Here is a 21501-nt window from a genome sequence, read left to right on the forward strand (position 1 = left end):
TCGGCCTTCTTGAGAGATGGAGCGTCGTTAACACCGTCACCAGTCATGGCAACGAGGTAGCCACGCTGCTGCAGGATCTCGACGACGTTGTACTTGTGCTGGGGGAAGACCTCGGCGAAACCATCGGCAGCCTCGACGAAATCGTAGATGTCAGATCCGGGCATGGTACCGCCACCACCGAGACCGAGACGTTCAGCGTTGTAGATGTTGGTTCCGAGACCGAGCTGGCGGGAGGTTTCACGGGCAATACCGACGGCGTCACCAGTCAACATCTTGATGGAGAGACCGAGGGTCTTGGCTTCGTTGACGGTCTTTGCGGTATCGTGGCGTGGAGGATCGGAGCAAGGCATGATTCCGAGGATCTCCCAAGAGCCCTCACCACGCTTGCGAGCAACACCGAGAGAACGGAAACCACGGGTAGCGAATTCGGCGACCTTGTTCTTGTAGGCGGCGTCAATGTCCTCTGGGATGGGGTGGTCTTCCTCGACGGTCTTGAGAACGAAGAGAGGAGCACCCTTGACACAGATGATGCGCTCACCCTGGGGGCTCTCGACGACGGCAGAGACCTTCTTGGAGACGGGGTCGAAGGGGTGGAACTGGAGGACCTTGTACTGGGTGAGGACGGACTTGGCACGGGGGTAGTAGCGGAGAGACTTGAGGAAGGCCTTGTCAATGGCATCGATACCCTTCTTCTTGCGGGAGGCAGCGAGACAGGCAGTGAGCATGAGGTCCTCGGGGTCGACACCAGAGACGCAGTAGGGCTCAGCGAGAGAGAGCTTGTTCTTGGTCAGGGTTCCGGTCTTGTCAGAGCAGAGAATCTCGACACCAGCGAGGGACTCGATGGCAGAGAGCTTCTGGACGATAGCCTTCTTCTTGGCGAGGTAAGCAGCGCCGACAGCCATGGTGGTGGTGACGACAGCGGGCAGACCGACGGGGACACCGATGATGGTGATGGCCAGGGTGAACTCGAGGATGGTGACGATGCCGTTGGAGCGGTAGAAAGAGGCAACCCAGGCAACGAGCAGGGTGAAGATGACGAGAATGAGCAGGACAGTTCCAATTCCGTTGAGGACCTCGGTGAAGTGACCGCTTCCGGCGGAGGCAGCGTTGACGAGGGCGGCGGCACGACCAACGAAGGTGTTGTCACCGGTGGAGGTGACGACCATGAAGGCCTCACCACGCTTGATGGAGGAGGAAGCGTAGCAGTGGTCTCCCTTGTGCTTGTCGACAGCGAGAGACTCTCCGGTAATGGCAGACTGGTCGACCTGGAGGAAAGCGTCTTCGGTCACAACACGGCCATCAGCAGGAATGATAGTTCCCTAACCTGTTAGCATTTATCTTCTACAGTAACAAGTAGTCTCTGCTGTCAGAGCAAAGATATGGAGTACTCACTTCTTCGACCTGGAGGATATCACCGGGAACGACTTCGGGAGCTTCGACTTCAACAAGACGGCCGTTACGGAGAACGACAGCCTTGAGGGCGAGGGTCTTTTTCAATTCGTCGACAATGGAACCGGCCTGGAACTCCTGGATGAAACCAACACAGGCGTTGAGCAAGAGAAGGGCGCAAATGACACCAAAGTCAACCCAATCTCTCAAACCGGCAGCAAGAATAGCGGCGGCCTATACATTTTGGTTAGTACCAATCAATCAATCAATCAATTGAAGTCCTATGAAAAGAAATCTTACCTCCATGACGAACTGGATGGGTCCGACAAAGTAGGAGAAGAACTTGAGGATGAGGTTCTCCTTCTCCTCCTTCATCTGGTTGAGACCGTACTTCTTGCGGCGGGTGGTGACCTCGGCATCAGTCAGACCGGTGCGGGTGTCGGTCTGCAGCAGCTCGTCCGGCACGGGACGCTCGCCACCGGGCTGGTCATCGTCCTCCTCGTCGATCTCGTCGATGTGGCCGTCCTGAGACTCGAGGTCGGCAATGAGCTGATCCATGTCCTCGTCCTCCTCGTCGTCCTCGGGCATGGCGCCCTTCTTCTCGTCGAACGCGGCCGAGGTCTGCTGCTGCTGGTGCTGCTGGACCTCATCCTTGTGCTCGCCGCCGAACTGGCCGCTGGGAACAGCAGTGCCGAGATGGTTTGGCGGGACAGGCTGGCCCTGCCCCTGGGCTGCGTGGTCGGCCATTGCGAATGACTTGTTTTCTTTCTTTCTTATTTGAATTGAAAGTGGGTTTTTTTTCTTCGTGGGGTGGTCGTGAGGTTCGGTCGTTAGCTGGTCGTAAGCTGGGAGCTGGTCGGCGATCCTACGTGCTCATCGAACAAGACGCAGTCGCAGTCGCAGTGACTGGCTGGAATTGCAGAGAGGAAGAAGAAAGGGAGGAGAGGGCGAGAAGAGAGAGAAGAAGGGGAGACGCAAGGGGGAGAAGAGAGGATGGCGGGTTAAGAAGAAGAAGAAGAAGAGAAGGAGGAGGAGGGAAGAAGAGAGAGGCAGGAAAAAGAGCGAGGGCGAGCAAGATATAAGAAGAGAAGCCGAGCAGCGCCAGCAGGAGAAATGAAAAGTGGGTGCGACCGCCTGCTGCCCCGGTAAGGTATGGTAAGACGCCCACATAAGACGACACTCGAAAGGTGAGTAACTTTGGTAAGGAGGCGTAAGGATACAGGCGACCCAAGGGAGCTCCAAGGCGTATCCGCGGTAAAACTCGATCGGGACTAGCGCTGAAAAAATAAAAAGAAGAAGAAAAGAAAAGAAAAAAAAAGGAAAAAAGGCCCACTTCTTTTGGAGGCCTTTCCTCTTTCGGCGATGCTGGTGTTGTCACGTCTTGTCACGTCTTGTCACTTTTGGTATTTACCATCATGATACACAGACGAGAGAAGAGCGCAGACAGTAAAGCAGCAGCAGCAATAGTAGAGTGATAGCAGTAGTGATAGTAGTAAGTAAGAGTAGAGTGAAGAAGAGTAAGTGGAAGAGTCGGCTAGGACGGCGGCAGGGCAGAGCAGCAGAAGCCAGTTAGGGAACAGCCAGAGGAAGCCTTGGGCGGAAGTCTTCTCCTCGCTCGACGGACGGCTCTCACGGCCGATATCAGCTCGATCTTTGCTCATCATCCTCTTCCTCCATCTACTACGTCACTTCTACACAAGACTACCTCGTCTGCGTCGCCGTCTACTCCAGGAGTACATCCTCAGACTGCCTCTACCACTCCTCGGCCTTAGAACGGGCCTGAACCGACTCCGACTGACCGACCGGCCTGCCTCCCGAGCCAATAACACTCCCTCTCCCTCCTCCATACGCCTCCATCCATCTCCCTTCCTTTTCCCTCTCCCTCTCCTTACTTATCTTTATCTCCCCCTCCCGCTGCCTATCACCTATCACCATCAATCTTTGTAACGCTGGCCGCTGGTCGCAGTGGAGAGAGCCCACGAACGAAAATTTTCTTTCTCAACCCTCCTCCCCTCCTGTCTCTCTCCACATGGCCTCCCTTACCCGTCTCGCTAGTTAGTTAGTTAAACCACCTTCTTCTTCTTCTTCATATCAAGTCAGAAATTTTCTGACGCTCGCTCGCCTCTAAAGCTTGACGGAGTTTCCGTGGTCACGTGAAGGGGACCAGGGAGGCCAAGGACAAGCGGTTTTGACGAGCCTTTGAAGGCGAAAAACCAAAAAAAAAAAAAAAAAAAAAACGTAACGACGACGACGAACCAAGCGAGCAGGCAGGACGGACAAGAGAGGAGTCAGTCGTCAGTCAAGTCCCGTATCCCCCATGGGGTTGGCAGGCAGGACAAGGGCAGCCAGCACCCAAGGAAAAAAAAAAAAAAACCAAGGGAACAAGGGTGTTGGTTTCCTCCCTCTCCGCCGTGCCGTGGTTTAGTTAACTACGTGATTGTTAAGAAGTGTGTACGATGTTCAAGTCGTTTACTATACTATGTAGTGAAGGGTCGAAACACTTGGCGAGCTCCCTTTGCGCTCCCTCAATTCGCATCCATGTCGTAGATCCAAGACGAACTCGTCACGATGCCAAGGGGGGAAGGGAAGGAGATCTGAAGGAAGCAGAGGCAGCGTCTCTGGGCGTTGGTTTGGCATGCTGGCTTGTCTGAAGAACCCCAAGAGGTGATGTGCGATGGTAGAGCGCTGATAGTAGCACCTGGGAGACCAGAGACCCTTGGCGAGTCAGCCATGGACGGACACGCAGGCTGAGGCAGGGCTCTCCTGTCTTTTTCTTTCTTATTTGTCTCTTCTTTTGTTTCTCTTTTGTTTGTATGCCTTCTCTCTGCCTCTATCGTTATCTCTACGTATGTATGTACTGCATACTCCATACAAGTATCAACCATAACGAGGTAAATAACTCGGCCGTTACAGCGTCCATCTTTTCTTCTTTTTCTTTCTCTTTCTTCTCTCTCTTCTTTTTCTTCCCGACGAGATCAATTGCTTGTTCTTGCTTATCTGCCCCCCTCCGACCCTGCCTGCCGACCGAATCAGACTCACCTCTTTTGCTTGCTCACCTTTCTTTTCCTCACTTTTTTATACCTCGTCGGAAGTCTCAAACTGACCGCATAATAACCAACACTAACCAGGTACGGTACCTACCTAAGTACCTAGAAAGAGGCCCCGCTGACTAAGGATGCTAACTTTTTCTCCTTGGGACTGGCCGTTCAAAACCAAAAAGAAAAACTCCCTTCGGCAAGTTCGGCAAACTCGCTCGACTTGACGCCTCGACTTCCTCTTAACCTCTAAGAGTAAAAGAAAAAAGTCCTCAACTTCGGAGCTAAAGGTGGTGAAAAAGCAAGCAGGGCCAGAAGGGGAAATAATCCTCCACCCCACGGAGACGGAGAAGAAGGGGCCTTGCTTAAGGTTAAGATAGAGAGAAGGCCAGTCAGTCGTAGGACTCCGTAGTAGTAGTATCAGTGTTAAGGTCAGGCTGTCCCGAAAGACTGATTCTGCATGATCGGAGTTGGTTGACTAGCAGAAAAGAAGGTTAGGCTGGCTCGTACTTAAAAAAAAAAGGACGCGGATGTAACGCGACGACGGGAGTTTATGACGGGAAGCCTGAAGCCTGAAGCCTTACCAGAGAGACAGACAGACAGACACTTTGACTGCTCCTGTTAACGAGCTAGCTTTAGTCGGTGGCTGATCGTTGCTTTTGAAAGGTTATGCCGGAGTAATAATGTTAGCTGCAGGCCAGGTTACTTTACTTTAGGGTGCTTCAACTTCCATCCATCAGGTGATTGTCGATGACGGCCTCTAATGCAGCTGCGCTCGTTGGTCAATGGCTGGCTTGCATCTTGCTTCTGCCGTCAAACAGTCAGCTATTTTCCTTACTTTCTCAAGGTCTATCTATAGACGCTGTTAATACTCACTCAAACCTGGGCCATTGGTAGAAGTAGTTACTTAATAATGCCATGCTATGCCATGCCATGCCACCCTCAGCGGGTAAACGTGGAGTACCTCGTTAGGTTAACTATCCAGCAGGTACCTCCTGTACAAAGAGGCAAAACCGAGAAAACTCCTCCATCGATGCGGTGTAGATGGATGGAATGGAATGGAATGCGAGAGCCACTCGGGGACTCGTTGCCGGGCCTTTTTTTTTTTTTTACTTCTTCTTCTCTTCTCTTCTTCCTCTGTCTGTGCAGAACCGGTTGGCAGGATGACACACCTAGCTCACACGACCGCCTGCTCAACTTAATCGACGAGGGATGGAAACAGCGGCACTTGGCCATCTTCTTCCAGTCCCCTAGATTTGGGGCGTTGGGGGGCGTCGTTCCTTTTTTTTTTTTCATCTCTCATCTTTTCTTTTTTGCCTTGTCAAATCTCTTTGCTTTCCTCTCTTCCTTGCTTTTGTTTGTTATACATAGATTACCGTTTTGCCTGTGCGTCGGGCATGAGATGGACGGCGGACGGCGGACGTGGACGTGGGCATGGACGGGTTTGCAAGCCATGTCCCATGCCCCATGTCCCCCCAGCCATGCCCATGCCATGCTAGCGTCTAGTTATATGCCGGGCGGCCACGCTGACATGTTCAACAACTCAGTGTGTAAGTAAATAATAATAATAGTTATGGACAGGCATGGTTATATCGGTCGGTACGGGCCCGTCCATGCGTGCGAGAAAAGTGTCACCGGACTCTCTCTTCTCTGGCTCTGGCTCTGGCTCTGGCACCTCGTTTCTTCTTTTTCTCCCTCCATATCTATCTTCCTTCCTGCACCCCAGTCGAGGTTCAAAGCGTCATCTCACATCTTAACTTTTTTACGCTTCCTTTCCGCCCTTTTTTTGCTCCCAATCCAACGGTCTCCGGCTCTGGCTCCGGCTGGCGCGGATGTCGAGCAGAAGTCTCTTTTTTTCTCCTTCTAGCCTGTGCACTCTGACACGGCGTATATCCCGCAATTGCCATCCAACTCGTCACCGTAGTTATATGGCTATCAATTGCGTCTGCCGGCCGGCCCGCCATCTCGGGGAGATACGGCTTGAGGTCGTCAACAACGACAACAAGAACAAACAAGCAAGATAGCGATTATGCACATCAATGCTTTAGAAGACAGTAGAATCGCCAAGCCGGGTAGACGAGCAAGACAAGACTCGTTCTCCTCAATCTCTCCCCATACTTGTAGGCAGTGCTCCGTAGTGTAGCATTATTCTTGGAGTATTATATTGGACCAAGCCCTACGCTAACGGCGTCGGGGTCTGGTTAGGTGACGGTTGAATGGGTCGTCCGGTGTTCCCCTTGGAGAGAGTGAAGCGAGCGAGCATCTTCTTCTTCTTCGTCTTCGTCTTGCCTTCGTTTTCTGCTGCTTCAAAGCTGGGACGGACGGGGGCGGGTCAGGAAGGATTTCCGCGGGACTTGGAAACAAGCAAGCCAGCGCAAAAAAAAATAAAATAAAAAATAAAAAAATAAAAATTCACACGAATCACGAAAATGCCGCAAAGGTCGCAAGATGAATCAAAGTTTTCATCCACCTCCCAAGGCGTCGCTTCTTCTCTCTCTCTCTCGCTCTTCTCTTGCTGGCTCTGTGTTGTCTCGCTTTTCCCGCCTTCTTCGCGTCTTCTAGAAAAGCTTGCCTGCGGTCTTGTGTCGTTTTATTCACGCATTATTATGCAGGCGTCTTCTTCTCCTGCTGCTACTGCTGCCGCTGCCGTGTATGTATGTAACTAATAGTGTATGGAGACGGGCCTCTTCATTTCGCGTGCTTGCTAGCTAGTGCTGTGCTGTGCTGTGCTGCAACTCCTCTGCTGCTGTAACTGTTGCAGTAACTAGCAGCCATTGTGAGACGGTGACCTCATCACGGCCATATAAGATGTTCTTCTATATTGCTATCCACCGTCTCAAAAAGAGCTAGGCAGTCTCGCTGTTTATCCCTCTCCCGTTGCCATCGTAACGGGGCCTGCCTATTAATATTTCTCGGGAGGGTGGTGGTCCATGCCCAGGTGTCATCGGTGATGCATGCAAATCATCAATCGAAGCAGCTAGCGAGTCTGGTATGCCTTGGGGGTAAAGGCCGTGCCGGTCAATCAGAGCAGAGAGCTTCCTCCGCTTCGTCTGGCCTACCCTTGACGCTCCTTGCAGCTGTCTTTTCTTTTCTTTTTTTCTCTTTTTAAAATCCCTTAGGTCCTCTCTGGGGAGAACAGGCGCCATTTCCGACAGAAGTATACATACTTACATATACGATGGAGAGGACCCCCAGGCGTATCTTGGGGCGTAATCCCCATGAATAATAATGACGAGAGCAATAACGCTGTAAAGTAATCTATACAGGGCATGTCCGCCAGTTGCTCTGTAATGTACGGAGTAACAATGCCTCGTATCGCTCTCCCGCTGCACTTTAATGACGATTTAATTATTACCTCATCTCTCTTCCTCGCCTCGCTCGAGCTTGAGCTCCTCCAAAGAGTTAGTTAGTTAGTGTACTGTACTTATGTACCCGTATCAAATACTCCGTACCATACACACCCCGTATGGTACGTATGGCCCGTATGTAAGTAATAAAGCCGCTGTAAGTATGTAACCTGCAGGACGGGACTAGCTCGCGGTAGTCAAGGAAGAGCAGGACAAAAGGACAGGGGGGGCGAAAGAGGATGAAGGATAGCTTCCCCCAAGCTCCCACAAAGCAAGTCATGATGACACCTCGCTTGCCCAGCACCACTACCACCACCACCACCACCAAGCAAGCACAGCCGCTCAAAGCTGGACCAAGGCGCCCTCCAGCCATTTTGACCCCTTTATCCGCCCAATTGACCTGCCAATGCCTCCCTCCTCCTCCCTTTTTATCCCAAGTAAATATTTCGCAGATCGTGCTCGGCGCAAGCATTGGCGACTAGGCGGCGGCGGGAGGGACGAGGGAAAGGAAGGGCGAGCAGCAAGGAAAAACGAATAAGTCGACGATGAAGGGGGGAGGAGGAGGAGGAAGCTTGCCCCAAGCTGTTTGTTCGCTCCCTCGTCATGCTGCAGATGTCGACGTGGGTTGGTCGGTGGAGTCCCATGGGTAGTTAGGAAATGAATTTTGAAACTGCGACCATTGCCTTTTCTCGTGCTGCCATTGGTCCACTTACGCTGGGCTGCATATTGCTTTGCCAGGGGTCAGCAAAGGGGACGAGCAGATGCGTGGTTTGGCGGCGGGCGTCGGTTCTGGTGGTTCTTCTGGGTGGTGATAACTCTTGGGTCTGGGGCTTGGTAGGAGTTGCTCCGGCGAGTCAAGTAGTGTTATCTCTCGCTCTCTCCCTCCCCTCGCCCCCATTTATATATCCATTGATTATATCATAAGTGTACCCGTACCTAGCTTGTGGATGGGTATGCATGCTGGGCTCTAGTAAGCTAACTACCTAAGTTTGTTAGTTACGTCCGAGATCAGCAAAACAATAACATATGAATATAAACAAAACAAGCTACCCGAGCCCTTTTGCTTCTTCTTCGTCTTCGTCTTCGGCTTCGGCTTCGACTTCAACCTCAGTACTCCGTGGACTCCCTCGCATTGAGAGAGGAGGATGAAGAAGCAAAAAAGGGTAACGAAAAAGAAATGAACCAAGCATGCGCTCGGTGATGGGGGGTTGGACGATGGGTGGCCTTCGTGCTACAGATAAGCAATGAACAAGCACTTCGTGAAGCGTGGCGATGTTCCCACTTTTTTGTTCCCATGACGTTCGCGGAGACGGATAGCTGCTGCTGCTCACCTCCCTCGGTACGACGATACTATGACGCTGCAGCTTGCTCCATACTTACTTCAGGTGTTATTTTTATACCCGACCTAACTACTTATGCGGTGTCCGTAACTACGCAGAAGCAAAAAAAAAAAAAGAACTGCGAGAAGCTGCAAGTTAAGACGAGGTGATCTACACGTGATGAAGCTTAGCTAAGCTTGTTCTCTTTTTACGGCTGGACGGGACGGATGAAGAATTAGATAGCAATTGCATTGGATTTGCCATTACATATGTGCCCCAAGTAAGTAAGGTGATTGAGAGAAGCAAAAAGGTTAAATACTGTACAAGACTTGAAAAGGAGGAAAGGCGAAAGAAGAAGAAGAAGAAGGGAGAAAGCCACTGACACGCCAGAAAAGGGAACAAGAAGATAGGGGACAAGAAGATAGGGAAAGAACAGATCAATCAATTACACAAAGCAAGAAGAAAAGGGATGCAAAAGTAAGCTCAAACGCCGGCCTGGGTTAAGTAAGTAGAATAGCAAGTCGAGGGAAAAAAAGGGTATTTATTTTGTTGCAGAGGGAGGGTTGTTCTGGTTCATTCGCGACTGGCACACCGCGAACTAGCTCGGATTATTTTTTTTGGGGGGGGGAGAAAGCATTTCCTTGACCGAAGGGTTGATGACTCTTTTAAAAACGCCGTGGAGGTATACCGTATACTGATGTCATGCATGGGAGACGGAGGGGGAGGCCGTTTCAACGTTCTGTTCCTATGATTCACTGGCCCTGTGCATTAGGCTGTGATGGGGCTCCGGTGGTCGACGTCTGCGTGCCTGGAAGTATGAACCCAGGCGGGAACATTGGCATACCAGGGAACGAGAAGCCGAACCCTGGAACGGCTGGAGGAACTCCTATAGCATTGGCATTGGGCCCAGAGGCAGAGTCACGGTCTCGGTCGCGGTCATGGTCACCGCTACCACTGCCACTACCGCTATTGTGGCTGTCGTCACCACCACTTCCTCCTCCTCCGCCGCCACCACCGCCGCCGCTGCGTTCGTTGCGGCGGAAGCGCTCATGGCTATATCGGCTCGACTGAGGGCCACGCTTGCCTCCCTGGTCGGTTGCCATGCGTCGGCTGATGGCTGTTTTGGTTGTTTCAGTTAGTCTACATGCAAAACACAAGGTAGAAAGTTCCAGGCCTTTTAGGTTTTTGTACGTACCCTTGGAAGATACACCGGCTCCAATCTCGATATCGGGCTCTTCAACAACCATTCCATTCTCGATGGGCTTGCCGCCAGTCCCACCGTACTCTGCAGTAAGGAGCCATTTGCGGTCGGCTTCAGTCAGCCGGTCAACGGGTATTATGCTGACTCCAGTATGATAATCGCTGCAGTCTCGGGGACCAAATCCAACTCCCCAGCGTGTCTAGAATAACTCAAGGTTAGGCTACCAGGCTATTTATATGCGGGCAAACGGATGTATGACTTACTCTAAGCTGCATGTCTCCGGATTTGTACTGCTCCATTCCTTCGCGGGCATTCATGGCATCGCGCCGGTTGACCATCTTGACGAACGCATGTCGTTTGTCATTGTTGACAATGCATGTCTGAACTGTGCCGTAGCGGGAGAAGAGCGATCGGAGATGAGATTCAGTTGAGCTAACCCCCCCATGTGTTAATTAAATCATAGGCATAAACAAGCAGGATGTACTGGTACTTACGTTACACCACCAACGAATAATGTCCGGCTCAGAACTATATAATATACACGTTAGCTCCTTGTTTCATATAGACGCATAGACCTAATAAAGAGATCTATAAACGAACCTTTAATGTTTCCGTCTCCAATGGAATAGTCATAGTCAATGAACTTCGGTCCCGGAGGAGGGAGGTTGCTCTCCTTGCGAGGACTAGGGCTTCGACGGCGTCTACCGGGTGGACTGCGCTGGCGGTACTCGTTCCCTCGCCGGCCTCCTCTACCGTGCTCACCGCGGCTACGGCCAGGAGAGTCACCATGGTATTCACCATACACAGGGCTATCGCGCCGACGAGGAGGAGAAACATCACGCCGTCTATCCCATCCAGGAGACCGTGAACGGCGACGGTACTGGCCTGGTGGAGAGCGGGTGTCCCGGTCTCTGTCACGTGATGAGTTCTCGGGCTGCTGCGCATTTGCTCCCCAAGCATTCTGATTCGCTGCGGGCATCTGGCCAAAGGCTGCCAGTGCAGCAGGATTCATATTACCCATTCCACCTGCGTTGGCTGCGTTGGAAAGATTTAAAATTTGAAGAGCTGTAGCCCACTGTTCCTGTGGAATACCCTGTGCAGCAAGAAGCTGGATCAGATTTAATTGCTGAAGGGGGTCTGGAGTAACAGGAGTTGGGGCGGCTGGCTGTTGCTGCTGAGGTTGCTGCTGCTGTATCAATTGTGCAAGCGGATTCTGACCAGGATAAGCACCTGCGCCTGCGCCTGCACCTGCAGCCTGACCTTGGGGTTGGTTTTGGAACATGTTTTGGGCGGTATTGGCCAGACCTGGGAATTGGGCGGCAAGATTTCCAGCAAAGGGGTTTACGGACTGCCCGTTAGATTGAAGCGCAGTCTGGTCTACAGGCGGTGCATTTGTTTGCGGGACTGCAGCCTGTGCGTTTAATACATTACTTGTGCTAGTCTGTGTTGCTGGGACGGCGGGAGCGACTGGGGCGGCTGTGTTTTGCTTTGCCATTTCAGCAAGTGCTTTCAAAATGCTTGATGTATCAGGAACAGCAGCACCTCCAGCAGGAGCCGCAGGAGCCGGCTGTTGACCTGATCCACCGAATGCAAAGGAGTTTGGAGCCGGTGACCCTTCTGGTGTTGTAGATTCAACGTCTAAGAAAGTTGCGTGTACATTAGAAAAAAATGTTCGTCCATTATTATAACTTACAGCCATTCGAGTTCCCCCCCCCAAGTATAGATTCCCATGGCTGTATTGAAAACCACTTGTCTAAAAGCAATGGGGATGAACTCAAGAGGGCGTTTTTTCCAAGGGGGCATTTTCTTACTTTGAGATACTGGAGCATTTAGCTTGTCTTTGAACGATTGGAGCATGGGGGCTGGAAATGTGTATCCTCGCTCCCAGATGTCCACCAACTTTTTGATTTTGTCCTAAATTAAAAAAAAACGGATATACGTAAGTGGGAATTATTCAGCCACAGCATGATATATGACCTATTGTTCAAGAAGGGCAGCGGATATAAAGTCATAAGTATAAGGGGAAAAAAGGAGTTTCGTGATACGGTGATTTAGGCGTCTTAAGGCAACGCCATGCTGGCAGATGCCTAGGTCTATCATATTCTGCACTGCAGAGGAGATTTCGCTTTCCACCTTGCAGGAGATATTGAGTCTGATTCATGTCTAAGAGTACGCGTACCTTTTGGTCTTCAGGAGCATTGTTTATGATATCAGTCATGAGGACTGGGAGAAGCTCGGTCACTCGGTTAACGCCTGCAGCATACGTTCCATCCGGAGCACTGCCGCCAATCTGCTGGCCAGCCTTGCGTGCTAATTCTACCCATTGTCGAGTTACAGAGTCTACGACATAGAGTACGCCCAACTTGTGTGTCCCTGGTGCTCGCTTAAAATGGGTATAGATCTTTTGTATCAACACCGATTCGGACTATAGAGAAGAGAAGAAAGAAGTTAGTTAGGGTCCTTCTAGTCATAAAGAGCTTGCAAGAAGTGAGAGTGTCAGGAGAGTATTGCGTATGACTAACCTGAACATTGGCAGTACACAATGAAGTGATGCCGTTAATTTTGGATCCAGACACACCAGGGGGCTTCAAGGAAAGCATAGAATGGAGATAGCCATCCAGCTCTGCTACTGCAGAAGACATGGCTGATAGAGGCTGCTACCGATTTTATGTGAATAGGATGTGAAAGCTAGTACTTGCAAATATGGCTGGTTTTGGGCTGGTATCTGCAGGTTCTTTGGGACCGGAAGATTCCACACTATGTTGTATCTTGTATCTACTGAGAGTAGGAAAGCTATCCGTGATCCAGTAGATAAGGTCTCTATTTGATGCTTGACGGGTGATCTTGTCACTACAGTCCCGGCCACAAGCAGCAGGCTCAGAGAAAAAAGGGCCTACGGCCGGTTGTTCCACTATCAGTTTCAAGAAAGGAGACAGGAAAGATCCAAGCAGGCCAGATACAAGTGATAAGACAGCCTGTCTGCTAAAATTAGGTGATGAAAAGTGTTCAAAGAAAGAGAGAAAGGTGATGAAGACAGGAGTTGTTGGGCGCTGGTGAGAAGGGTTTTTCTCTCTTGCGAGTTTCAAGGAGAAGGAAGAAATTTGGCTGTCCTAGACTAACCTAAACAGGAAGTTATGGTCAGGTGACAATGGCAACATGGTCATGTGATTCATGTGATTGCGATTATGTAATTGGAATAGAGTTTAACTCGACCTTCAGGCTGATACTCTTGTGTCTTGATGAGGCTGCTAGGAGATGGATTCCCACTACCTCTGTACTAAATACCCTCGAACAAGCCCTAGCTAGATACCCCTAATACGGTTCTACTGACAGCAGATTCTTTCTCCTGGTTATGGGATAAAATTCCAGGATTGTGGAAGCCAGCGCCCTAAAGACAAGGAACCCGAGGCTTCGTCATACAATGGGTTTACTCATGAGTGGACATGATCAGCCTGTAGTTAGGGCCATACAAAAAGGGCTTCCTCTCGATCATGATAAACCATGTGGCCGAGGGCGAATGAGCTAAATACAAACCATGTTGGTAATACGGCCTCCAGATTCCCAGAGCAGGTAAAAATTTAGGGAGCCTTTAGTTGTTATATTAAACCGCCAGATAATCACCCTGAAACCACAGCTCGGAGAATGTGGTCCATATAGACGTCGTTTCAAGCAACGCCGTGATAATTCGCTCTTCTCACTTGAGAAATCTCCGTGGAAAGCATGGAAAGAGCTGCTACCATGAAGCGTGCCTCATTACCCTACGGTTATCCCCCTGTGGTGCTTGAATCCTTATAGGTTGACCGTACAATGCTCGTCCACCTATTACCACCAGCAAACCTCATTAAGCTGCATAAGGATTTTTCTTTCATTTGAAGAATATCTATATATCCGGATCTTGGGCCTTAAACCGCCATACCCATGATGTATTTTCATGCCATTATCCTACCTCAGGAACATATTCTCATTCACTTGTTGAGGCCTACGTGGGAAGATGATAAGATGGTTTTTATCTAGGAATTGCTATGGGGCAGCAAGCGTCCTTGAACTCAAGATACTCCTCCCCTTTCGTTAAAGACTGTGGGATCCTCCTTCCAGATCTGTGATGGAATGTCTATTTATTTGTTTATTTGTTTGTTTACTCTAGAAAATTTCCTATAGCAGAAGTTACTAATATGATCTCGGCTGCACCTTCCCACCTTCCCACCCATGGTTATACCGTTTTACTGTTGACTCCTTCCTTTCGAGGGGCCACAGCTGTAAGTAAACAATTAGGTAGGAAGTGCACCTACCTACTATGTAAATTAGTAATGTGGATTAGAAACGGAAGGGAGAACCAGCCCGAGACCTGGAACTCTTCTAGCAATGTTTGCAGCCAAAAGCTGAGCGTAGTGGATCTCACGTATGCTAAGGATGGTAGAATCAGTAAATGTGGCCTTCCGTGAGGCCATATTAGTTAGCCCTGGTAATAAGCCAGAAGTAACTTCAATAATATTCTTAAACTTATGGTGGTAGCCTGTTCCAAGGTTGCGTTTCGGCATCATTGGCCGTCGGGTTCACCAAATCTCCGGCTAGGACAAACTTTGTAGTTGCTGCTTAGTTAGTTCTTCGGTCTGCAACACCTGCTCAATCGTCCATAGATCTACTGCTATAGATTGAACACTGCATTGCTACACCCAAGTATGGTACAATACGATGTCCGTCCACCTTCGGAGGTTGATCATGCTCTATATATCGCAGATGTCCTCAATACGTACCAGGAACCTGTGCTACGAGACAATCATATATCCGCTGTGGTCTCTCTAGTTGGAAACGGATGCTCACTGTGGCAGCAACAAAAGTTCAAACGACATGTCAAGCATCATCTCTGGATACGGTGTGACGACACAGAGACCCAGGATCTCATCAAACACATGAATATCTTCTGTGATTTCCTCGATGAAGTGTACGCTACTCCCAGAAATTCAACAGCAAGCCCCGTGTGCAATGAATATAAAGGCTATTTTGCTTCCAACTGGCTACCGGCTTTTGCTGCAAATGGGTTCCACAGCACCGATGTAAACCTTCAGCTAGTACACCGCAAGTTCGAAAGAACAGGAGGGCATGAAGACACCCAAGCGGCCCCTGACACCAATGTCATACTTGTGCATTGTGAGCGAGGAATATCTCGCTCTCCTACCATGGTCACTGCCTATCTGATGCGGAAATATGGGAAAAGCCGTGATGCTGTGCTAGCGGATGTGAAAGAAAAGCGGAAGATCCGGCCCAACCCGGGGTTCATGGATCAACTGGATGTATGGGAGCAGGTCCAATACCAGCCATGGGAGAACAAGGAGAAGACAATTCCTAAAGCTCCTTACAAGGCGTATCTAGAGAGAAGAGCAGTTCTGCTGAAGGAGAAGGGCCTAACAGGGGACGAGCTGCCAGGGATGCAGACCTTGGATTTTTAACACGCTCCCCACAGTCTGTGTGCATTATTCACATTCTAGACAGGTTTACCTCAGACGGGACATGGATGTCGTGGAGATGAAAATAGCATAAAATATCGCTGCAGCTATAATAATAATAATAATAGCCCATCTCCATAATTAATATGTGCATTGCATCTATATCGCATAACTCTATCTCTGAGCCTCGGCACAGCGCTGCCATGTTCTATAACGACAGCAGCAACTTGCATCATTACAGCCTTTGTCTCTCAGCTGCCTCCGAGGCCGTCTATCCCTCAATGGTTGAGAGAAGCAAGCCAACTGAAGCCTGGACAGCCAGCCTTGCCCCTTATTACTTCCGAACTCCATGCATCACCGGCACAAAAAGGAGAAGAAAAAAGCGATGAAAAGATTGCTGGGCCCAACAAAATACCGGGAGAGTAAAAAGACGTCGTGACAATACGTGACGGCCAGGAACTGCGAGACCAGCCCTTGTAATTCCAGCTGGTCACGTTTTTCGGTCCCGACAATACCCTCACAACTAAAGCAAAACTTCTCCTTCTCTTCCTCTTCCTTCAACTTCACAGCTTCAAGTTCATCTCAACCCTCGAACAAGTCTTCCCCTCGCCGTGTACTTCTAATTCTTCCCCTGTACACTATCTTCTATCAGCCGCTGGTATGGCCGCTTCACTCAGACTAGGGAGCGCTGCTCTCCGATCCACCTCCATGGCTTCCAAGCCAGTTATCCAGGCTGCTGGTCGCAATGCTCTCCGACAGTACTCTTCCAAGGCTCCTGTACGTACCCAATTCCAGAATTGAGTATTCTTGCATACACGATGGTCTAGTTTACTAACAAGTGGTTGTTTACCTATAGACCCTCAAGGAGACCTTCGCCGCCCAGATACCAGAGAAGATTGAGCAGGTCAAGAAGCTCCGAAAGTATGTAATGTTCACACCCGAAGAACAGTATCGAGGCATTGAGAAGTCTTGAGAGCATGGCTGATGATGGCCCTTTACAATCTACAGGGAGCATGGACACAAGGTCCTTGGTGAGGTGACCCTCGACCAGGTCTATGGCGGTGCCCGTGGCATCAAGTCCCTCGTCTGGGAGGTAAGGAGGGTGCTGGACCCGGTTTATTATGGCAACAGAGCCTAACTCTGCGCTTTTAGGGATCTATTCTCGACTCTGAGGAGGGTATCCGCTTCCGTGGAAAGACCGTAAGTTTTTCTTTTCTTCCTTTTTTTGTCTAGATGGACAAATAGCTGTGTTAGGATATCTCAACTAACTGTGGATAACTAGATTCCTGAGTGCCAGAAACTCCTCCCCAAGGCCCCAGGCGGTCAGGAGCCATTGCCAGAAGGTGTGTATAGATCAGACGGATGGAAAACGTGTCTGAAACACGGAGGTCTAACAAGCTGATAGGCCTCTTCTGGCTGTTGCTGACCGGTGAGGTCCCAACCGAGCAACAAGTTCGCGACCTCTCTGCCGAGTGGGCTGCCCGCTCCGATGTCCCCAAGTTCATTGAGGAACTCATCGACCGCTGCCCATCTGACCTCCACCCAATGGCCCAGTTCTCTCTCGCTGTCACCGCTCTTGAGCATGAGTCTGCCTTTGCCAAGGCCTATGCTAAGGGCATGAACAAGAAGGACTACTGGCAGTACACCTTCGAGGACTCCATGGACTTGATCGCCAAGCTGCCCACCATTGCTGCCCGTATCTACCGCAACGTCTTCAAGGACGGAAAGGTCGCTCCCGTCCAGAAGGACAAGGATTATGGCTTCAACTTGGCCAACCAGCTTGGCTACGGCGACAACGCCGACTTCGTAGAGCTGATGCGCCTTTACCTTACCATCCACTCCGACCACGAGGGTGGTAACGTTAGTGCCCACACCACTCACTTGGTTGGATCTGCCTTGAGCTCTCCCATGCTCTCTCTTGCCGCCGGTCTTAACGGTCTCGCCGGTCCTCTCCACGGATTGTAAGTCATCTTTCATAACGTAACCATAGCCATATCATTTATACTAATCCGTCCACAGGGCCAACCAGGAAGTTTTGAACTGGCTTCACAAGATGCAGAAGGCCATTGGCAACGACTTGAGCGACCAGGCCATCAAGGACTACCTCTGGTCTACCCTTAACGCCGGCCAGGTCGTCCCCGGATACGGCCACGCCGTTCTCCGCAAGACCGACCCCCGCTACGTGTCTCAGCGTGAATTCGCCCTCCGTCACTTGCCTGAGGATCCACTCTTCAAGCTCGTCAGCCAGGTTTACAAGATCGCTCCTGGCGTCTTGACCGAACACGGAAAGACCAAGAACCCCTACCCCAACGTCGATGCTGTAAGTTTAAATGCTATATTTTCCCTAAAATTGAACAATTCTAACATGGAACAGCACTCTGGTGTTCTCCTCCAGTACTACGGCCTGACCGAGGCCAGCTACTACACCGTGCTCTTCGGTGTCTCTCGTGCCCTTGGCGTCCTTCCTCAGCTCATCATCGACCGCGCCCTCGGCTCCCCTATCGAGCGTCCAAAGAGTTTCAGCACCGAAGGCTACGCCAAGCTCGTTGGCGCAAAGCTGTAAATTATATACCTTACAATCATTGAGCGAACCAAAAGTCGAAAGTTATAGACCGTGGAATATGGCTGTCTAGAATGACGCGCTGACAACCCATTTTCTCCCTTTTCTCTTTTGTTCACCTCCTCTTTATTTCCTTTGTCCGTTCGAGTCTGTAACTATATGAAACTATCAAGTTGTATTTTATATCCTCTTTAGTCAGACGAGTCTCTGTATTCCTCTCCGGTTTTTCGTAGACCATCCATCCAATTGAGTTTGGAAAATAAAGTCATATTACGTAATTAGAATGGGAAATATATTGTTCCAAATGGTGCGCCGGGACCTCACGTTCAGCGGCCCGCCCGCATACCCAAACTTAATCTCATTTGACATCTGCTGGTGGCTGTAAAGCACTCCATGCATCATGCAGAGTTGACATCAACTTGCATGTATTTTTCTTGGGACACCGCATATACCCAATCATTTTTTTTCTGATATTCTCAAAGCGAAATGGCAAGCCTTGGAGCACATCGCGGAAGGGTTAAGACCAAGTACCAATAACTGTATCTATATAGCTATCCACCACCATCCTACATACGTACAACGCCGAAGTAGGTGCTAAGACATGATATATTGCTCGATAGAGTCGCGGGAGCTAATTGGTGCTGGAAGGTATACCGGCGTAAAATTCCGGTTACCTGCTAAAGGAGACCTCGGTCAAGTTTTTCAACTAGAAAGCTCCATTGAAATTTCTGGCGAAGGATTAGCGAAAGGGAAATTTGGTTCTAGGATAAAAAAAAAAGTATTTGGGCCTACTGGGGAGGAGAAGCAGGGTTTGAAATCAGGAATAGTAACGTATAGGTGCGGCAAACGTCAGCTGTAGGATTCGAACCCACACACACCTTCATCTTGTACGCAACAAGGCGCAGAGACTCTGAGCGTGATACCAGATGGTCGCCACTGACCATCAGCCAACAAAAAAAGGGGGGTGGGCTGAACACATATAGACGCGATGACTCCAAACCCGAAGGCTTGGTCAAACTATAAGTCTGAAATATATTAGGTCCGAAGCCCCATAGAACCAGGTCCGAAGCCCCAATTGTCCAATATGTTCAACCCGTTTTGTCATCGCACCCACGTAACCGATGGCACATTTCATGCAACCAAAGGATCAGTGGTCCTCGATATAACACGAGTATATTCCACTAACATCTGTTATACGGGTTTGGTATTGTCAACTGGAGAAGCTCTCGCCTTAGCTTGTACGCGTTGTCTGCTGCTGCGTCGGAGGGTTCCTTGGCAATTTTGCTCGTCGCGGTAGTTACTGAGAGAGCTTTCGGCCCAATATTTGTATTCAGCGGGAAGTTGATCCCACGTCTCCAAGCATCCGGCTTGGTCCACTTCCTGTGGCTGTATGGTATGTAGCGTAGCCCAGCAGCCTATGATCATAATGAAAAACTCACAACCAATCCTTGAGACGTAAGCTACGCCGTTAAGAAAGGCGTCGTTTTCCCTGGATCCAAGGTAGCATGCTGCAATAGCGTCCATCGTGTGAGAGACAAAGGTACTTACCAATATAGTGACACGGGCTTTAGTGGTACTCAGTTGCGGGTTTTTGGCAATGGCCAGTTGCAGCACCATGCCACCGCAGCAAAAAAGTTCTCCGAGCCAGTAGGGCCAGTTCCAGTGACCGCCACTTTCCATAAGGTCAAGGGCCGGTTTCCGCAGTGAGGCGAACAGAAATCGACAGAAGATCGCCAGAACCCACAAGGCCGGGGGGCATTCCATAAGCCCCTTTTGAGCATCTTGATAGAATAGTTCAGCAAAGTACTCCTTACACCTTGCCTTTTCGAATGCATGATTCTCCTGTCTTTGATGGCATGCATTAATGTAGCTCTTCACCTGCTCTGATTTCAACCATTGCTCCATGATCTGGATATCGCGTCTAAGTAGGAGCGAACATTAGCATAAGCATGCTGCAAGCTACGGCTTAGAGAAGCGAACTTGCTATATCCTGGAGCCATCTTTGATTCAGTGATCTAGAAACCTGGTTCCGAGGAACGTGATATTTGAGAAGAAAATTGAGAAGAGTCTGGGGAAGAAAGTCTTGAGAAAGTCTTGAGAAAGAGTCTTGAGAAAAGAGTCTTGAGAAGAAAGACTTAAGAAAATCCTGAGGAAAGAGTCTTGAGAAGAAAGTCTTGAGAAGAAAGTCTTGAGAAGAAAAAAACTCGCGTCAGTTTCGAACCACCAGATTAGTGCCCCTTTCCATCACGCTCAGTCACGTTTTCTGTCCTATTGCGGCAGGTGCGTATAGTTTGATGCAACACTTTCAGGCTCAGCAGTGAGCAGGATAGCTGGCTGGACACGAGAACAAAAAGAAAGTGAAGAAGAGGTATCAAGACACGGCATCTTAATATATCCATCGTTTCATACTTTTAAGAAATACATCAAGAGTGGCGAGAATTTCGAGGAAAGCCACCCGCGGCCATTAAGTAGACATAAGTGGTGGCCTAAGGCCTTCAAGCGGCGAATAAAACAGCGATAAGATCGAAGGGTATCAGGGTATAATTACAAAGTTTGAACTCGAAAGTAAACTGACCATCATTAGCATAAGGCATTCCCATATTTATCCACATGCCACTTTTGCATGGCAAGGGCAGTCTCTACGGCGAGCGCTTCGCTGTCATCGATGGAGTCAGCTTGCTCTTCGATAGAGGGGAAGCCCGTCAAAAAGGGGAACTCCTTGGATAGGCTGGTCCAATCTGACCATCTTTCAACCACTCTGTCATATGTCATTTTCCCCTGGGCCTGGATAGTAGGAGGGAGACAGAGGACGGAAGATGGTGGTACTCCACCATGTTCATCGTATAAAGCCTGCCTAGATTTTTTGATCACAGTGATGATGTCTGTACGATCTGGATACAGGTCCCGAACGTCATCTTCAAAGCCATCGATGACATGCTCAATTCGCAAGGCGCTTCTAAAAGCCTCCGCTTCTCGGGTCTCTTCGGTCGAGGGAAAACTTGCTGAAATCCACTCGCTGATAAATTTGCAAACGCTGTCCATAGTTGCGGTAGTGCAATACGTGCTGATTATCAGCGGTACCAGGAGTATGATACTGTAAAGATGGTCAACGGTGGACAGCAAGGCATGTTTAGTTAGTGTTTATGTTTAAATGACAACTAGGGTATCGGGGGGGAGACGACATGAAGATTTGTGAGTACTAGCTG

At 49.8% G+C, this 21501-nt stretch overlaps 7 protein-coding genes across 7 annotated transcripts; 2 read left to right on the forward strand and 5 right to left on the reverse strand.

The window, feature by feature from the left end:
- Positions 1–43: 43 nt before the first annotated feature.
- On the reverse strand, positions 44–3053 carry TRV_04695 (plasma membrane H(+)ATPase, putative; the record flags this gene model as incomplete). Its single annotated transcript, XM_003021132.1, has 6 exons — positions 44–68; positions 94–1319; positions 1393–1623; positions 1690–2234; positions 2272–2754; positions 2801–3053. The coding sequence occupies 6 exons, from the start codon at positions 3051–3053 to the stop codon at positions 44–46; spliced, it is 2763 nt and encodes a 920-aa protein (XP_003021178.1).
- Positions 3054–9842: 6789 nt separating this feature from the next.
- TRV_04696 (uncharacterized protein) lies at positions 9843–11990 on the reverse strand (the record flags this gene model as incomplete). Its single annotated transcript, XM_003021133.1, has 4 exons — positions 9843–10490; positions 10555–10723; positions 10786–10819; positions 10892–11990. 4 exons carry the CDS (start codon positions 11988–11990, stop codon positions 9843–9845), a joined length of 1950 nt encoding a protein of 649 aa, XP_003021179.1.
- A 309-nt stretch (positions 11991–12299) lies between these two features.
- TRV_04697 (uncharacterized protein) lies at positions 12300–12933 on the reverse strand (the record flags this gene model as incomplete). The annotated part of the gene is made up of 2 exons (XM_003021134.1): positions 12300–12716; positions 12814–12933. 2 exons carry the CDS (start codon positions 12931–12933, stop codon positions 12300–12302), a joined length of 537 nt encoding a protein of 178 aa, XP_003021180.1.
- Positions 12934–14970: 2037 nt separating this feature from the next.
- On the forward strand, positions 14971–15738 carry TRV_04698 (uncharacterized protein; the record flags this gene model as incomplete). Its single annotated transcript, XM_003021135.1, has 1 exon — positions 14971–15738. The coding sequence occupies one exon, from the start codon at positions 14971–14973 to the stop codon at positions 15736–15738; it is 768 nt and encodes a 255-aa protein (XP_003021181.1).
- Positions 15739–16084: 346 nt separating this feature from the next.
- Positions 16085–18298, forward strand: TRV_04699 (uncharacterized protein; the record flags this gene model as incomplete). Its single annotated transcript, XM_003021136.1, has 7 exons — positions 16085–16157; positions 16265–16512; positions 16592–16656; positions 16744–16828; positions 16888–16935; positions 17089–17696; positions 17755–18298. The coding sequence occupies 7 exons, from the start codon at positions 16085–16087 to the stop codon at positions 18296–18298; spliced, it is 1671 nt and encodes a 556-aa protein (XP_003021182.1).
- A 1188-nt stretch (positions 18299–19486) lies between these two features.
- TRV_04700 (uncharacterized protein) lies at positions 19487–20200 on the reverse strand (the record flags this gene model as incomplete). Its single annotated transcript, XM_003021137.1, has 1 exon — positions 19487–20200. The coding sequence occupies one exon, from the start codon at positions 20198–20200 to the stop codon at positions 19487–19489; it is 714 nt and encodes a 237-aa protein (XP_003021183.1).
- Positions 20201–20875: 675 nt separating this feature from the next.
- Positions 20876–21337, reverse strand: TRV_04701 (uncharacterized protein; the record flags this gene model as incomplete). The annotated part of the gene is made up of 1 exon (XM_003021138.1): positions 20876–21337. The coding sequence occupies one exon, from the start codon at positions 21335–21337 to the stop codon at positions 20876–20878; it is 462 nt and encodes a 153-aa protein (XP_003021184.1).
- Positions 21338–21501: the final 164 nt, after the last annotated feature.

This window comes from Trichophyton verrucosum (assembly GCF_000151505.1).
Source record: "Trichophyton verrucosum HKI 0517 chromosome Unknown contig00361_33.r1.exp, whole genome shotgun sequence".
NCBI classification, from domain to species: Eukaryota; Fungi; Ascomycota; class Eurotiomycetes; order Onygenales; family Arthrodermataceae; genus Trichophyton; species Trichophyton verrucosum.